We start from the raw sequence: 17764 nt of genomic DNA, 5'->3' as shown, positions 1-17764 counted from the left end.
TTGCTCGCTCGCTCGCTTTCTCTCTCAAATAAAATCTTTTTAAAAAGCACTAAAGCTTTCACTGTAAAAAGCAAAGTTAAACAGAATAAAATGTCAGGACTTACCTTTATGACCTCGAGATAGGAAATGATTCCTTAATTAAGATACATAAAGCAGAAACTTGAAAGGAAAGATGGGTGTATTCACTGTATACGTGTATCCTACATCCATAGGCCATAGAAATGTTCTCTTCATGACAGTGATTCCGAGTCCGCATCCCATCGGTGTCTATTTGTGGGAATGTGCTCAGGAGGCCTTGCTGAGCAGCCAGGTGCTATGGGCCCAGAGAAACTTGTTTTCACCCCCCGCTCCCCGGCCCCTAACCCACCATGTGAGCCAGGCAGCCTATCCTCATCGGGGGTCTCCTTTGCCTAGGTGGAGTGGGGGTGGCGGTAGCGGGGTCATCTACAAGTCTCTCCGTAGCTCTGCTGGGCTGCAGCTTCTGTCAGCAGAGGGAGAGTTCCTGAAACAACCGCAGCTCGTGCCTAGCACATAGTAGGCCTTCAGCACACGTTTGTCAGATGACCAGACAAATTAAGCTGGGTGGCTCCTCAGAGTCTTGTGGTCTGAGCTGCAAAGATCCTGGCCGCGTGGGGGGTTGGGCGCCTCATCTGCTGGATAGCTGGATGTGCATCCCAGGAAGGCCCCCGCCCCGCCCTGCCCCAGTGCTCAGCCCTGCAGGCTCCTGTGCTGGCCCCTTTCTGCAGACAGTTCTTTGGACCCTTTCCCACCTGTACCCACAGCCTTTTTGGTCCCAGGCCAGAATCTCGGGTGAGCTTACAGGTCTCTTAGGACCAATTTGGTATGACTCCAGGTCACTCCCCACTGTGGATCCTTGGGTGGGGTGGTCCTGGTCCCTCTGTTTTCTAGGTACCTGTGGGAATGCTGCCTGAGCCCTGCAGATCCCCTGTCTCTGAGAAGAACCCACCCTTACCTTCTCTGTCCCCAAGAGGGCTTCACATGGCAGCTGGCCACAGGCTGGGGGGGCTCCCCTACATGCCTGGCGCGGGGGCCGGGGAGGGTCAAAGGACCTCCTGCCCTGTTCCCTGCTGCCTAGCTGTCAGTCCCAGGCCCCAGGCACCCCCAGCCCTAACCACAGTCTCCGTTCTCTCTTTGAGGTGGGAAGGACTGGTGCTCATCATCTTGTATGCGTTTTACATTCTGATCATGAAGTAAGTAGCTTTTTTCTCTTCTCCCGCTGGGCAGTCTGATGCCTCGTTCCGCTTCCTGCTCTAGCCTTTTGTTAGGGCCCAGACAAAATTGATGACAGACCAGCTGTCATCTATTCCAGCCAGTTCCGGTTCTCTGGAGGGTACCCGCTGGGGTGCTCAGACACTGTTTGGGGCGTGCTGTCCGGACCAGAGGAGACACGGCTGGTGGGTGGAGGATGAGGCTGCTCCAAGACAGATGGCAAGCAAGGCCTCTTTCCCCGTGGCTCCTCCCTGCCCCGGGTGACCGCTCTTTCTCACTGGTGCTGTAACTCTCCCGATCATGTAACACTGCTCTTCTTAAAGAGCCAGGCTGCCTCACTTCTGTGCCAGGCTTCGTACAATGCCACCTGCAGGGGGCGTCACTCAGGAAGGAAGGTGCAGATGGTGGGTCAGGGATGTGCACCCAAGCAGCAATTCCAAAACTGCCTGGGTGAGCGTGATCTCAAAAGAGCCCGTGAGGAATATTATTCAGCCCTAAAAAGGGAAGGGAATTCTGTCGTGTGCTACAACAGGGATGAGCCCTGCAAACATGCTAAGTGAAAGGAGCCAGTCGCAAAAGGACAAAGATAGTATGATTCCACTTAGGCAGGGTAGCCAGGAGAGTCCAATCCATAGAGATAGTAAGTTAGAGATTACCAGGGGGCCTGGGGGAGGGGCCGATCACTGGTTAATTGATGAATGGGCACACAGAATTGTTCTCGATGCTGCAACCCGACAGTAAATAATGCTGACGGTCACCCGACATATTCTGGAACTGTGATTAATGCCAGTGAATTAGACACTTAAAAATGAAAAAGAGTTAAAATAGCAAACTTTATGTCCCCCCAATTTTTCCACATTAAAAAAAAAAAAAAAAACACCCCCTTGAGCTGAGTCCTCTTCAGGTTTTGTCTTCTTGTCCACATCCCCAGAAAGAGTTAAAAGCAACACTGAGTTTGAGGAGACTCTGAAGCCCCACATTAATATCAAATGTTTATAGTATTTTGTGAAAATGGGTGATCACCTGTCCAAGGGCAGGAGGCTTGTCCTCCCGTGAACCGCTTGCTCTCTTTCAGTGAGGTGGGCGGCCTGGGGTCAAAGCTGGAGATGGTATCTTTTCTGGGGGGGGGGGGTGTGCCTGGCTAGGAGGGGTGCAGGCATGGCCCACCGGGCAGCCCATGCGGGCAGGACCTGCAGCTGTGGGAGGGAGGACCAGCCTGGTGACACCTCCTTGGAGCCTGCCCTTGACGCTGGCCTGAACTTCCTTTATGAGGACAGGCTTGGGACGGGCATAAGTAGGCATGGGTCGTGTTCTTGGACCAGAGGTTCCTTATGCCACCCCCACCCACCCCCCCACCCCCCGCACGATGTTCTCGGGGTCCTGTTAGGGGACTGTCAGCTCCACGGGCCACTCCCAGGGTCTTCCGCCTGTGTGTGCATGGGCTGGAGGGTGGGGATACCTGCCCACTGCGGCCAGGTGTCTACCGAAGCTCTGACCTCCGGCCTTCACTTGCAGGTACAATGTGAAGATGCAGGCCTTTTTCACCATCAAACAAAAGGCCGTTGCCAATGGCAACACGGTCAACAGTGAGCTGGAGGATGGTAATGATTACTGTGATAGCAGTTCTGATGACCCCTCCATGCCATTGCTGGGGCAAGGTAAGGCTGAGCAGACAGGAGCCGCCCCAATCACGTCACTGAAACTGCTCTCCCCTTCTTGTTCCTGCCCACACCACCCCCCAAAATTGTCCCTCTCTTACCTTTGGCCCCTGAGGAGAGGTGGCTCAGATTTGCATTTGCATAGAAGGGAGAAGAACCAAGAGTCAACAGTCACGCCCTGGGGACTTTTCCCCAAGCCTCCCGAGGAAGGCTCCAGGCCTGCTGGGCTCAGAGCCGTCCGAAACGCAGTGAGTTACCTCTCTGACCCTTGTAAAAGGCCAGTGGCAGGAGGCTGAGGACTTGGGGTGACAGAGCAGGCGCGGGTCTCCCTGTGATTTCTCACACACCGGGCCCAGCTCTGGCGGAGAACTCCGTTCTGGAGAGACCTCTGGCTTGTCACCCAGAGGAATGGCAAAGCCCGGGAGGGCAGCCACGGAGCTGAGCAGGAATGCCCAGACTGGCCCCCGAGAGCCCTGCTTGGGAGCCCTGGCCCAGGGGCTGCAGCCTTGTGTCCTCAGCTTCTCTTTGGCCCCCTTGCCTGGGGTTTTGGGCCTGCAGAGCGAGTGCGTGTTGTCTCTGCAGAGGTCCCCCAATCCGCTAGGCCAGACCAGCTGCTGCTTTGGAAACCGCATCTTAATCCCTCCAGTTACTCAGTGATTCCCGGTGTGGGGGCGGGGCGGGGGGAGCTGCCAGCAAGAGGGGCACGTTTCTGTTCTTCCCCACCCAAGCGCCCAGGGAGTGTTAGGCCCTGAATAGGTTCTTGTACTGAGGGTCGAGGAAAAACAGATGTGGCTGTTCCTAATTCCTCTTCAGCAGCGGACAGGTGGTTGGGCCACGTGAGGGTCTTTCTCCCATGCTCCCCGTGGCCCTGGGCGAGCCACGTCCTCTTTCAGGCGACCTGAACTCCTTCATGGTGTCTGGGACAGCCCAGGTGGTCTCAGGGGCCTGGGACGTGTGGGGGCTGAAATCTGTCCTCCTTGGCCCCTCACAGAATAAACTTGCCTGACGCCCAGGGGATGGAGCCCCTACCCTGATCCATCCCTCACACCCCTCACCCTGGGGTAGGGCCTCCATCCCCTGGGCGTCAGGCAAGTTTATTCGGTCCCATCTCAGGGACCCCCCTTCACAGGTGCTTGAGGGAGGAATGAATCTCTCCTTACAGAAAGAAGAAACCCACTGGGGTGGGGGGGGAGGGGGGGTACCAGTGTCGTCATGGTTACGGCCCGGCTGCCAGACGCCAGTCCCTGATGGTCAGAGGAGAGAGGCCTGTAGAGCCTGGGGCTGTATCCATGTGTCCTGTTGCCAAAATGCCGAGCAGCCTACCCCAGGGGAGAGCCCGTTTCCAGGACAACCTCCTCAGAGGGGAGGGATGGATGTGGCTGCTGGTTTGCATTTTAGCTCCACAGATTAACAGTGGCCCCGAGGTCCCAACCGCACATCCCCACACACAGTGTCTCAGGACAGGGGCTGAGTCCTGCCCAGTCTTGTACCCAGAGATTAGTGCTCCGGGGCCCTCAGGACCTTCACGGCAAAGAAGGTCATTCCTCAGGTGCCCCAAGAGCTACCTACCACCTGTGTGGCCGATGGAGGAGGCCCCTCCCTAGGGTCCCATGGGAAGCATCCCTTACTCGCCTACAGCTGCGTGGGTAGTGGCCTCATGCGGGACCTCTCCTACAGCTCTGTCCTGATGCTGTCTCCACAACTTTGGTACCCAGGACAGTAGGACCTCCCGCACAGGTCTCTTATTTTCCCCCAGATATCTAAGTCCGGGAAAATTTCTAGAAAATTAGAAGATTAGACACAAGGCTGCCCAACCTCCCCCCGACCCAAACACAGGAAAAGGAGGAAGATAGGCCTCCCTCCAAGTTTTATCAGGGAGAAGGCATTTAGATAAAGGCCAAGGAGAAAAAGATCTGGCGGGGGGAGGCTGCAGGACTGGAAGTGGAGAGGTAGGAGTCCCAGAGATGCGGTTTTCAGGATTTTGTAGCCCTGGCTGGTGGAGGGCCCTGTGTGTAAGTCACCGCAAAGCGCTGTCCCCCCAGAAATAGACTGAGGAAGGAACTCCCAGGAACCCTGCAGGGACTGAGAAGGGGGCCTCAGCAGTTTGCCTCTCCTAGCGGTGATGTTGTCACGAATCTTTCCAATACAGAGCTCCCCTCCCTGCTCCTCAGCCTGCAGGCGGGTCCCCATCTTCCCACCCACCCGAGGAAGCCCAAGATTGTAGCTGGTGGATTCTGTCAAGAACCCAACGTACACACACAGCTCTGGCTTTGCCTGTTCCCAGTTTCGGTGTTTCCCCGTGTCAGATCAAAATTTTCAACCTGGCCTCTTCACAGGTGTTTGGCCTTGTTACTACCACTCTTGTAAAATGCCTTTATGTACTTAAATGTTCTTTAAAGGTCATGCGGTTCTTTTTACCAAATCCTCTCAGGCCAATTTTTTGTTGTTGTTGTTGTTGTTGTTGTTTTGAGGGTGGGAAGGAATAACATCCTCCAGCTTTGTTCAGATGTTTGGGTTTTTCTAAAAGTCTTAGAAATTTTTCACATCACACTTGAGTTCTGCTCAAGGAAGCAGAGCACAGTACCCCAAGAAAAGGTCCCCGGGGCAGAGGAGGAGGGCGCCCCCCGCCCCGTTTCCCACCGCTGTGGGGAGTCCAGCTTCTCTTTGCTGGTTGCACACAGCCTGACAGCCCGGGCTACTGGGCTAACGGCTAGGCTCACCGTGGACCTTTCCAGGCTGCCTTGGCCCTGGATCCAACTTTGGCTTCAAGCAGGGACTCGAGCATTGAAGCCCCCAGTAGCAGGAACCCCTCTACTAACTTCTCCTTCAAATAACCCCCCTGGCATCTTGGCCACCATCAAGAATGCTGCCCCAAACTCTCGGCGTCCACCGCACGCTAATCACCTCTGGCAAATCTCTGTCGGCCTTTGTCTCCTTAACTCTTCTCTTCTAAACTGTAAGTAATCTGCTTTCATCCAAGCGATAACCCATGCATTACAGAAACAAACAAACCAGGGCCTCCGCGCACGCCTCCTTGGAGGTTAGCGTCTGTCCCTGACAGATGCATGGGCCTCCTGGCTTCCTTTCTAACCACCACGCCTCCTGTCTGCTGAGCCTTGCTGCCTGTTTGGTGAGGGTGTGCGTGTCTGGTGTGCATTTGTTCGTGTTGGTGCCATTAACTCTCACGAGGGTGTGCGCTTGGCCACTCCTGCCCGGAAAGGCTGCTCACCAGGAGCTGGTGACCAGGGCAGAGGGACGGGCCTATCTGCTTTGACAGCCTCCCCGGAGGGGAAGACTCCACCTGCTTCTGTGTGCTGTGTTCCTGAGTGGTTCCATTCCTGGTCTCCCCAGGGCTCTGGAGTTAGATGTCAGATCCCCCGAGGATGCCCACCCTGAGCGAGTCTGTGAAGGTGGCGAGGAAGAGGCCTGAGGCCTGGAGACATTTACTCTTCAGCCTCAAGGGCGGGGGGCAGGAGGCGGCGGGGAGCAAAGGGTGAGAGAGAGTCCCCTTCCTGCTGGAGGGTGTGTGTTTTATCAGAGACACTGGATTTGGCCAGCAGCCCTCAGCAAGTAGGCTCTCCCCCTTGGGTCTCTCTTGCCTCGTCCAGCACCTGTGAGCCTCATCTTCACCCTCACTGCCTGCCTCGGGGAGAGCACAGTTAGACACATCCTTCTCTGCCAGGTGGAGATGGTTGTTCAAACAGAGCAGGTAGCCTGGTGGGAAGCTGAGAGCCAGTCCTGTCTGGTGCTTTCTAGCATTTTCCATCCTGGAGAGTCCTTGTCAACATCCAAAGTTTTATCTGAGCCTCTGTCAACAGAGGGAAAGAAAGGTCCCCTCGCAGTCATGGGCTGGGAGGTGGCAGGGACCCTGTCTTAATTGTAGCTGGGCTTCCCAGTGAGGCGCAGATGAGGAACTGAGAGACCTTAGTCAAGATGGGCCCCCAAAAGAGGGGGCGTCACCTGGCGTAGGGGCTAGACATGGAGCGCCTGCTCATGAGTGGTCCGGTAGCATGGGACCCCGGGGCCTCGGCTAACACTCCCCGTTGGCAGGCAGTCCCCTTGGGCTCAGCCAGGCTCCCCAGCAGTGGCCAAGATCACAGCCCCAGGAGGTCTGCAGCATGAGGGGAAGTCAGCTGGCCCAGCGCTGGGGTGTCGTCCCCAGGAGATCTCGGCACTAATCATGGCTTTGTGCTCAATATAGTGAAGGAGGAGCCTCAGTACAGCAAAAACCCAGTGGTGATGGTGGACGAGGTCATGAGCTCCAGCCCTCCCAAGTTCAGCTTCCCGGAGGCGGGCTTACGCATCATGATCACCAATAAGTTTGGGCCCAGGACCCGACTGCGGATGGCTAGCAGGATCATAATTAATGAGGTCAGTTTGCATCAAGGGCACTGAGAGCGAGTGGTCTCGGATGTGTTGCTGCACTTTGAGAACGCTTGTTGTTGGGTCACCAGGAAGTCCTCGGCCGGGCTGGCCTTTATTGCCGTCCCTGCTTACGGAAGGAGGCCCAAACGTTACCGCAGGCAGCACACGATCCGATCCATAGGTGTGTTACAAGGCAGGGAGCAATCGAATACGATTTCTAAGATGTGCCACTAAGACTTTTGTCAGGCACTAAAGGAAAGCTAATTGGAGAAAGGCCAGTTGGAAGTACAGGTTGTTTCTTTCAAGTGTTATTGAGGACCAAAAAAAAGATGAGCACACACCTGTTCTCTATGGATAGAACAACTCTAGGAGAAAACCAAGAAGGCTGGCAGAGGTCACTTACCCTTGGGGACTTTTCCTTTTCACTCTGCACCCTCCTGTTCTGCTTGAAGTTTGTGCCCTCTTACTCATTTTGGGGGGAAAAAAAATATCTGTTTTAATGTTATTTCATGTCCAGACAGTTTAGCAAAGATGCCTAGGCTCTAATTGTTAGGGTTAGGGTTAGCTTTCTTCCAGTCTTTGCCACATATGTGCATATCGGAGTTTTAAGTCCTTATTCTCACACCCAGGTAGTTCTCAGCTTGAAACCTTAATAACTAATAATCCATAGTTAGCACGTCAGAGGTATGGAGAAATGACATCGCCCAGGGCTTAAAAGTTCTGCAATGTGAACATTTCTGCTTTCGTACATAATACGTCCTCCCTGTGGAAGGTGTAGTAAGAAGGAGAAACATTGCAAATTTTGCATCATTCTGAATCCTTTTGACCCTAGTCAGTAAAATAGGAATCAGTGAAATTTTACTGAATCCTAGTTATTTTTCATGAGCATGATAATTATGCCCATTGAGTGGGGGTGGGGACAACTCTGAAGGATTTGGGTTTGTAGTATCTTTTTCATGCCATATGCACTAGGGAAATAATGGGGGTTTTGATGAACCGGTAAAATATTGATTGTCATGCCCCCAGATGTTTTAAGCTGCTGGGAAAACCTTGTTTCCGCCCACCACCCCCACCCCCAGGCTGGGACTGAGTGCCCTGGCAGGTAGCATGGGGATCCAGAGAGGCCAGGCTCAGAAGAGGACATTGAGTTTTAATCTCACTTTAGCCACTAACTCGCTTAATCTTCCTGGGCCTCAGTTTCTCTAACTGAGAATGTTTGGCAGGATGCTTATAGCTCTAAAAATTTCAGTGACACACAACTGATAAGCTATGCGTGGAGGCTAAGCCATATCTTGGGGTAAATTCATCAGGGAATGGGAGTGGGAGGAGGAAAAAAAAAACCCAAATGCCCAGTTTCAAAGTTTTTTCTTAAGACCCTGGGTCTCGTTAGAATGTTCAGTCATTTTAATTCCAAAATGTTAGAGATGTTTGCAAAGCTGCAATTAAGCCATGGTAGATTCTAGTGCTTACGGGACAGATGCTCTCGTTCATTCATCGGAGAGGACAGAGCAGCTGAGAGGGGGTTTGTAGAGGGTGGGTGCATGGGGGGAGGGCGTGTGAGGGGTTTTCCTTCACTCCAAGGCTACACCTGGCTGTCCTCACCCAGAGCCACTGCAGTGAGTTGCCGAGGGGCACAAAATTTCACCAACCCTCAGTTTCCATGCATCTCACTCCTGGGTGCTGGTCATTTTGAGCTGGTCTGTCCAGCTGCTGAGGGCAGGGCAGGTGCGGGATGTTTTACCTGTGGTACAGCCTTAATCCTCTTAAGGACCTTCTGAAGCAGATGATGAGATTTCCAATTTATCAGAGAGGCAAAGTAATTTTCCCAAAGCCGCACAGCTAATATGAGGGCAGAACGGGAATTCCCACCCAAATCTGAGTCTAGACTGCAAAGGTGGGGATTGTGTAGATTATCAGGGGTCAGTTAGTCCACCTCCTCAGCCCCTTCTTTCTGTATCTTTATTCCCTCTATAATGTTCAGCCCCTGCTTGAGTTGTTTTTAATTGCCCCTTCCAAGTGACAACCCTTTGAACATCACCACTCCCTGATTTTCTCCTTGAACTTAAACATCCTTAGAACCTCCCACCCTCCCGGATGTAACATGGTTCCAGTCCTCCCCATTTTCCAGCTTATCTCTGTCAGCACGTGGATCCATCACCACCTTTGTGTTGTAATCTATGCCTCTCTTAATACAACCTCAGGTAACTTTAGATATTTTTCCAGGTACAATTCTCTGTTGATTCCTATTAAGCTAGAATCATGACCCCTTCCCATTGCTGCCGTTCATGTTGCCATTAAGTCATGCCTCCCTCCTTACGATTCTGTCCTTGTACAACTAGGTTTGTTTGTTTAACTACAGGGATGACCTGTCATTTAATACTACTTGGGTTTGCTACTCGAGTAGCAAAATATTATGCCTCCACATCTGAACTTGAGTCTCAGACATAGATCTCTTGCTCTTTTTGGTAGGCTAAGTGTTGTGAACACACTTGTAAAAAAAGGAATTTTAAAAATTTTCACCCCACCCTAGACTTCATGATTTAGGAGTCCCTGCCTAAAACCAACATGAAGGCGGTTAAATGGTCAGTTCCCCTTTTTTTATTTTTTTAAGAAAAATAACATGTATCTATTTTAATGATGATGTTTTAACTTCCAGTAACCACGAGGATAGGCGTTGGGGACACAGGTAGAGAATAATGTCTTGGAGACGCATTCACGCACTCTTAGTCTCCTGGTGAAGAATCAGGAGGGGTCTATATTTGTTCATTGTGTGACAGTCCTTACCCCCAAGGCCTAACTCAGACTGATCCACAGGCTTTTATAATTGGAACCAGATGAATGGGAGCTGGGCAAAGGCAAAGGAAAGTGGAAACCTGTGGATTTCTTGAAATATGGCCTCTGCCTTTCCCTGGTTTCTAGAAGCCCGTGGATTTGGTGAGGAGGGTCAGCTTCTGCGTGGGCAGAAAGGAGGCAGCCTTTGTCAGTCGCTACAAGATAGGGCCAGGAAGGGGACAGGTTAGTTCAGGGCACACCCATTAGACATGGCAAAGCCCTGGGACAGCAGAGGTCATCCCAGTGGCCAGCAACCCAGTGAGGTGCTCAGCATCGCTAGTTGGCAGGGAAATGCAAACAGAGCCACAATTAGATACCATCACCACCCACCAGAATGGTTCAAATTAGGAGGACTGCCAGGGTAAAGCATTGACAAGAACGGGACACAAAGGAAGTTCTAATCCATTGCTGATACGAGTGTGAAGTGGTTCAACGTGCGCCTACTGAATGACCTAGAAATTCCACTCCTAAATACCCAAAAGAAATGAGCGCATTTGTCCAGAAAAAGACCTGTGCACAAATGTTCATAGCAGCATTCTTCATGAGAACCAGAGAAGGGAAACCACACAATGCGTTGGTGGTCATTCATACAATGGAATACTCGACAGCCATGAAAAATAGCTAGCTACCAGGTCGTGCAACTCCATGAATGCATTTTACAGATATTGAGTGAAAGAAGCCACACATAGCATAATACGTATTATATTTATACAAAGTTCAAGTTCAGGAAAAACGAATTGATGTTTATAAAAGTCAGAATAGCAGTTACCTTGGTTACCTCTAGAGAGAAGGGGCATATAAACCAGGGAGGTGCCTGTGGGAATCTTCTGAGGGGCAGGAAATGTTCTACATCTTGATGCAGCACATCATTGAGCTATATGCCTCATTTAAGTGTATTTTTTGCACAATAGATGTGAAAAAAATTAAACATTCAAAAAATGATGCAGGACGTTTCCTGTGACTATCTTCAGGCAGCTTATAAATGTCAAGGATCTGGAATGGTCACTGTCATCCAGAGTCATGGGCTGGGTGGTCTGGTTGGCAGGCACTGACCAATCCCCAAAGGCTTCCTGGTATCAGTCTACCTGGAGACGAGCAAACTGAGATGGAGTCCAAGGTTCTTGGGCCATTTCTAAGGGAGACTGATCTCCAGGGATGGTTCTAGAAACCTTTCAGGGCTATGCCCCGGTAAGGAACAAAGCCACCATGTGACACTTGGTCACATGTCTTGGCGTCTGACTTGCCTCCCGTCCACACAGCGGCAGAGACTGATCAGCTCGGCTAACGGTGTCAACAGCAAGCCACTTCAAAACGGGAGACACGAAAACATCGAGAACGGGAATGTTCCCATGGAAAACCCCGAAGACCCTCAGCGGGAGCAGGAACAACAACCCCAGCCGCCACCCCCACCCCCAGAGCCGGAGCCGGTCGAGTCTGCCTTCCTGTCCCCCTTCTCCATGCCCGGTGAGTTCTGGGGGTGCAGGGCCCTCGGGCTGAGCTGAGGTCTTCAGGACGGAGACTTGGACCCAGGAGGACCTGGGGAGGCTGGTGCAAAGGGTCGATATTAGGTCACCAGAATGCCTTGGAGGCACTTGATAAATACGTCCTAAGTAGCAAGCTGTGGATTAGAGCCGTGGTCAGATGCAGGCATGCCCCATGTGGGTGAGCCTGCGCACCAGAGAGCAGGCCAGCTGGAGACATGGGGACCAGTAACCCCTAGTGATTGCACTTAAATGCCCAGGGCAACTGGTCTTTCTTTTGCAGTAAGAAAAAGCAACCACCCCTGTTAATTTTATGGACCTGGTTAGACTCTCCAACCAGACATTCGCCGACAGGATATTCTAAGGCCACAAATTACCCATAGACAGTTACACCTTCTACATTTGACAACATCTCCTACCCGTACGTAAGCCCTCAGCTCCTTCCATCTCACTGGAGTGTGACCTCTGCAGCCTAGTGTCCTCTGACTGCTGACTTCTTGCTGACCTCAACTTCTGCTCTTCTTCTCGTGCCCTCTTCTCCAGCCACACTGGCCCCTTCACTGTCCTTAGAACACACCAGGTATGCCCTGCCTCAGGACCTTTGCACTTGCCTGTCGCTGGAATGCACCTTCCCCAGTGGTCCACATGGCTCACTCCCTCCCCTGCTTCAGGTCCCTGCTTAAATGTCACCTTCTCAGGGTGGCCATCCCTGACTACCCTGTTTGAAATATTTTATGTATTTTTTTCTCTTGTGTGTCTCCCCCAGCTAAAATGTCACCTCCACAAAGGGCAGGGATCTTTGTCTATTTCGCTTCTGCCTGACACACGGTAGGTGATTAGCAGGTATCTGTCCAGTGAGTTCACATGCGAGAGGAATCCCAGACACCTGCAGTGTACCCTCCTCTTTAACCAACTTTCTGTGTGGGCCTTTGAGTCCTAGGTGGGAGAGAAAGGCCTCGGTCTCAGAGTTTTTGTCTTGGTGTCCTGCCATCTGGACAGGCCCCAGAATTCCAGGATTTTCAAGTCCAGAACTTGATGTTTTTCTGAAAAGAATTCTGTGTTTAACATCAGGCTCAACAGAGCACGTAATTTAAGAGGTGGCTCTGTGGGGAGAGAGGCTGTCCAGTCCCTCATCCCCATGCTGCCCCCAAGTAGACGGTGGGGGGCCTACCCAGGCTGGAATACTCTGCCACCATGGTTCATCCTGAAAATACGGGCTCCATTTGAGATCATACAGCTACCTCAGAGTTCCTAGATGAGAGTCTCCAGGGTCTGCCGATCACAGCTACCTGGCTCTTCCCCAAATTCAGGGTCTGGTTCTAAAACATGGACATTTCAAAGACCGGCACAGGACGTGGGAATCAGAATTTTCCAACCTTCTCTGGGTGATTCCTGGGAACTCGCCAGGTCAGGAATTGCTGATCCCATCTTTCACATGAAGGGCAGACCAGGCAAGTGAATTTTTTCCCTTCACTAAGGTCACAGAGGGACCCAGGCCTGGGGTTCAGGCCACCCCCTCAAGGTCCATCCGACACGTCAGCACACCTGTTGGAAGGCTCTGGGGACCAGAGATCATGCTCAGGTAGCTTGACTTGTGGGGTAAAGGTCACACTGTACTTGGGTGGGAGCTTGGCCCCTGGGGCCAGGCCTGGGCCACTGAAAGAAGGGGTGTTCTTCTCCAGATCCTGGGAATCTGTATCAGATGACCTATTTGGATACCCTGGGGGAGAGATGATATCTATGCAGTGGGATCCCGGGAGGGCGGTGTGTCCCCCACCAGAGCAGAACCTGCTCCAAGTCTGAAGAGCCGGGACGGGGCCCTGCCCTGCCTAGCATTTTTCAATACTGTGTTCATGAGCGGTCCAAACACAGGCCCGGAGTCCGGAACCCGGGGCCCCCCCACAGCCGTGCATCGTAACTCCAGCAGCCCACTTCCTCTCCTGTGTGCACTCAGGGCGAGCATGGGGACTCGGGGCGGCAGGCACGCCAGGGGTTTCGGTTCCTCAGGGGCCGGAGCCCAGATGCAGCGGGGGCTGGGATGTGGAGGGAGAGGCCGGCCGTGGCCCCGCCAAGCTTTCTGGGGAGGAGGTACCATGCCGTGAGTTGTCTTCTCTAGTCCCAGAAGGTGGGTGGCAGAGTCCCCACTTTGCGGATGTGGGCCCTGATGGGGCCCCAGCTGCCACCCTCCACCGGCCACTTCATGTGGATCCTTGTGCGGGTGTTGCCCGCTGTCCAGGGCTTGGCCGGAAACCAAAGAAGGGAGAAGCCCTTCTTGGCAGCGGCCGTTCAGGCAGCCATGTGTAAGGACCACTCACCTCTGCGTTTCCTCAAAACCTTGAGTTTGGCAGGACTGGGTGGGGAGGCTTGCCGTCCCTCCCTTGGTTTTGTCCCGGGACCTGGCGCTTCTCAGAGAAGTGGCCATGGGAAATGGGATCTAGCTCCCTGCAGGACTCTGTCTGGATGGCTCAGCCCCCTGGGGAGGTCCGGAGGGGGGCAGCTTCAAAACGCTGCTATCTTGCCAGGGCTGGGCCCGGGCAGCTTGCAGGCTCTGTGGACCCCTACCTGGCAGGCCCCGGCTTCCTGCTGCAGTTAGTCACCTTCCTCCTCCAGGCGGAGGCTCCAGGACGTTCCCCAGGGCTCAGCTCAGATCAGAGCCATATGCTGGGAGCTTCCACCCCGTGCTTGCCTCCTCTTGCCCTCAGGAACAGGCCGGGCTTCCTGCGTCCCTGTGCAAAGCTCCTTCTCCCTTTGTGTCTCTGCGGATGTGTGTCCAGGTGTTGCCCTTGGAAACCACGAGTTATTTCCTGCACCGCTTCCTCTGCCCTCCCCTTGCCTCCTTTGAGGAGTGGGGTTGGAAAGGGAGCCATGTGGTTGCTGCCCGTTTAGGTGTGTACGGAGGCCACAGGAAAGCGAGGCCGGTGTGGGCAGAGGTTTATAGGAACCTGGACGGTGGGACGCAGCGCCTGGGAGGGTCTGGCTCCTGACCCTGGACCACCCACTCTCGCTCACCTTGTCTTTTCAGTTCCTCTCTGGTGGTGGCCTCACAGTGATCTGGGGCTGGCCGGTGGCCCCGAGGATGCTTTAGGGGCAGAGGGAGCTAGCTATCCCCTAAGCTGGGCCCAAAAAGGAGTCACCAGGGGCGAGGAAAGTGGTAGCAGGGGTGGGGATGGGAGGAGGGCAGGAGCCATTCCTCTGGGCGGCTTGGAACCAGCCTCGCTGCAGTGGCAGGATGAATCGGGGCCTACTGGTTCTATGCACGATTCTTCTGTGTAGTCGGGAGCAGCCTGGGAGGCAGGCTCTGGAGTCCAGAAGTACTGCGTTCAAGTTTTGGTTCACTCACAGGCAGGTAGCACTGGGAAAGCTGCTTCACGTCCCTAAGCCTGTTCCTCAGCCAGAGAATGAGGGCAATGGGGCTTACGCCCCAGGCTCGCTCTAAGTAGTGAATAAGGTGCTTAGCCACTGTCTCTGGGCACCGACCGATGCATAGTAGGTGTGCAGAAAATGCTAATTTGGATTATGTGCTTGAATCACGTGGTTTCTGTTATATCCAGCTTTTCACATCTTTCCCTGTTTGGACTACACGCTGTGTTCTAGAAGGGTCACAGGTGCCAGGATCCCTGGAGGCCTGGAGCCATGGTCATCCTGAGTGTCAGGGAGCACCTGCTGTGTGCCAGGTGCCCAGCTCTGGGCACTTTGCAGATAAGATCAGTCTTTTAATTTTTTTTTTTAATTATTTATTTGACAGAGAGAGAGAGAGACAGCGAGAGAGGGAACACAAGCAGGGGGAGTGGGAGAGGGAGAAGCAGGCTTCCCGCAGAGCAGAGAGCCCGATGCGGGGCTCGATCCCAGGAGCCTGGGATCATGACCCGAGCCAAAGGCAGACGCTTAATGACTGAGCCACCCAGGCGCCCCCAGATAAGATCAGTCTTCTCAGTAAATATTTGGGTACGAGACCACTGTGGGCTTTGGGTATGCAGGTGGGAACAGGACAGCCGTGGTCCCTGTCCTTTGAGAGGTTGTGGGTGTGCTGGGTAAATCCAAGCAGTTAACTACCGGATGCATCTTATGCATCATCTTCCTTTACTGCACGGTGGACAGGTAGAGGAGGTGGCCCCAGCTTAGGGCCCCTGGGCTCTGCCACCCACATGCGGGATCACGGGGCTTGTAGACTAGAGCCCAGGGACATTTCAGCAGCAGCCTGTCCCTGGTGCCCACCTGGCCTGCTGCTGGATTCACATCGACATCCACTGCAGCCTGCTCTTCCCACTCTGGGCCGTGGAGGCTGGTGATTAGGCTTCCCCAGGCCAGCTGTTGGCTGGGGGAAGAGGAAGAAGAGAGAAGCTTTTTCTCCTATGGAAACTGTGGTCTGTAACCCCAGGGAACTGCTCTGAAGTTACCAGCTGGTGACCCTGAGTCCCAGCCTGTCTGGGGAAAGCCCATAATGCTGGCTGTTTGTGGTTGACTTGTGGTCTGGGAGGGCCCACCAGCCCAGGGGGCCAATGGGACTCCTCTCTTCTGATACTGGGTTGCTGGCCTTCATGTCTGCCACTGTTGTAGCCCTGGGGACTTGCTGTAGGTCAGGCCTGGAGTGAAAAGTCAGGAACCCTTCCAGGGCTCTTGGGGGGTTTCCAGGTGCTATGCCCTGTTCTAAGAGGTTTTTCTTTCATTGAATCCTCCCATGAGGTGGGGACGATGATCTCCATTTTGCAGAGAAGGAAAGAGAGGCCAGAGAAGTTAAGCCAGCCGTGCAGTCACCCAGCCTCTAGGTGGAGAGGAGCGTTCCCGCCTGGGCAGCCCCTGCTCACCACTGTGCCGTCCTGCCTCCGTACTGAGCATTTTATTTATCCTCACAGCTTCCTTGAGATTAGGCATCATCTTTATTTCATTTTGCAGAGGGAAACTGAGGCCCCGAGAGGCTGGGTGACTTCCCGAATCATACGGCCATTAAGTGGGGGGAGCCGCTCTTCCATCCTGTGCCTCCTGAGCTGTGAACACCATCCCAGGCTGGTCCGCTGGGGAGCAGAGTCCCGGACCGTGAGCCCCCAGGCTGTCCTACAGCCGGCAGATGACCTCAGATATATATGTATCCGGGATTTCCGAGGCCGAGCAGCTCCTGTCAGTGGAGAGACTGGGATGAATGTGCATTTCTCAAAGTCTAGGCCCTTGGAGGTGCTTGAACAGTCACAGGAGGTAAAACTTACCGAGCACCTCCTATGGCCCAGGCAGGGGGCTTTGCACGTAGTCACCCATTGAGTCTACGTGACAACCCTAGAAGGTGGGTGCCGTGCTCCCCATTTCCCGTGTGAGGAAACTGAGGCACAGAGAGATGTAGTTGCCAAGGTCATCCAGGAGGAAGGGGGCAGAGCTGGGATTTGCACCCTGGTGTTTTGACGCCAGACATGCTTAGGGGCCAGCACTGGCGTCCAACCAGTGGATTGCCAAATAATGTGTGTGTGGGGCATAAACTGTTGGGGACCTCACATGTCCTCCTCAGGCCTTGGATGGCACGGCTCTACCTTCTCTTCCTTTATTAGAATAAAACTCAGCACAGGCAATCTGGAGATTTGGGGATGTTTTTAGGGCTTATTCTCCCCACCCCAGCCCATCTTCACCACTTCTACATGGCACTCGAGCGAGCTGTCCCAGGTGGGACAAGAGGGTTCTGTTTAGCCTCTTTAAACCCTGGGGGGGGGGGGGGGGGCAGTGCACTGGAGAAATAGAGCTCTAGAAACCCGTGGGCACATTCTCACCTTGGAGCCCCGCAGCACCGTGAACGTGGCGGAGAAACCAGGGGCCATGGGCTCACGTACATGTGACAGTCCGGGCACAGTGCCCGTCTGTTCCAGGCCCCCAGAGACACGTGGCTCTTCACGGTGGAAAGCCTCTTGTTCTTGCCTCCGTCCCCGGAGCCGCCAGAGAAATTGTCTCATAAGTCAAAGTCAGGATTTCAAAGGAGCGTCCTTGCCCTTGCTGTGGAGCGCCGAGCTGTCGGCTCACAGCCCCATCAGAACAAACTCTGGTGGAGCGTTTTTTGGGTTTTTTTTTTTTTTTTAATGTAACAACTTTTTATTTTTTTAAAAAATTTTAACTCCAGTATAATTAGCATGTGGTGTTCTATTCATTTCCGGTGTGCAATCTAGTGATTCAGCATTCCACACATTGCTCATCATGCTAAGTGTACTGTTCATCCCCTGTAAC

The 17764-nt window shown here is 53.5% G+C and overlaps 1 protein-coding gene across 2 annotated transcripts in view; it reads left to right on the top strand.

The window, feature by feature from the left end:
* SLC24A4 (solute carrier family 24 member 4) overlaps positions 1–17764 on the top strand; it is a 161713-nt gene that overhangs the window by 115777 nt on the left and 28172 nt on the right. Inside the window, exons 9-12 of one of the 2 annotated variants that reach the window (XM_021679646.1) lie at positions 1158–1211; positions 2746–2831; positions 7090–7259; positions 11345–11549. In XM_021679646.1, the coding sequence (XP_021535321.1) occupies positions 1158–1211; positions 2746–2831; positions 7090–7259; positions 11345–11549 (515 nt within the window). Of the gene's footprint in view, positions 1–1157; positions 1212–2745; positions 2889–7089; positions 7260–11344; positions 11550–17764 lie in introns of both variants that reach the window. The other variant, XM_021679645.1, reaches the window with a different exon arrangement.

The sequence above is a fragment of the Neomonachus schauinslandi genome, chromosome 9 (genome assembly GCF_002201575.2).
Source record: "Neomonachus schauinslandi chromosome 9, ASM220157v2, whole genome shotgun sequence".
In the NCBI taxonomy this organism is placed as follows: domain Eukaryota; kingdom Metazoa; phylum Chordata; class Mammalia; order Carnivora; family Phocidae; genus Neomonachus; species Neomonachus schauinslandi.
Note: the sequence above shows the minus strand (reverse complement) of the source record. Positions and strands in the feature narration are given on the sequence as shown.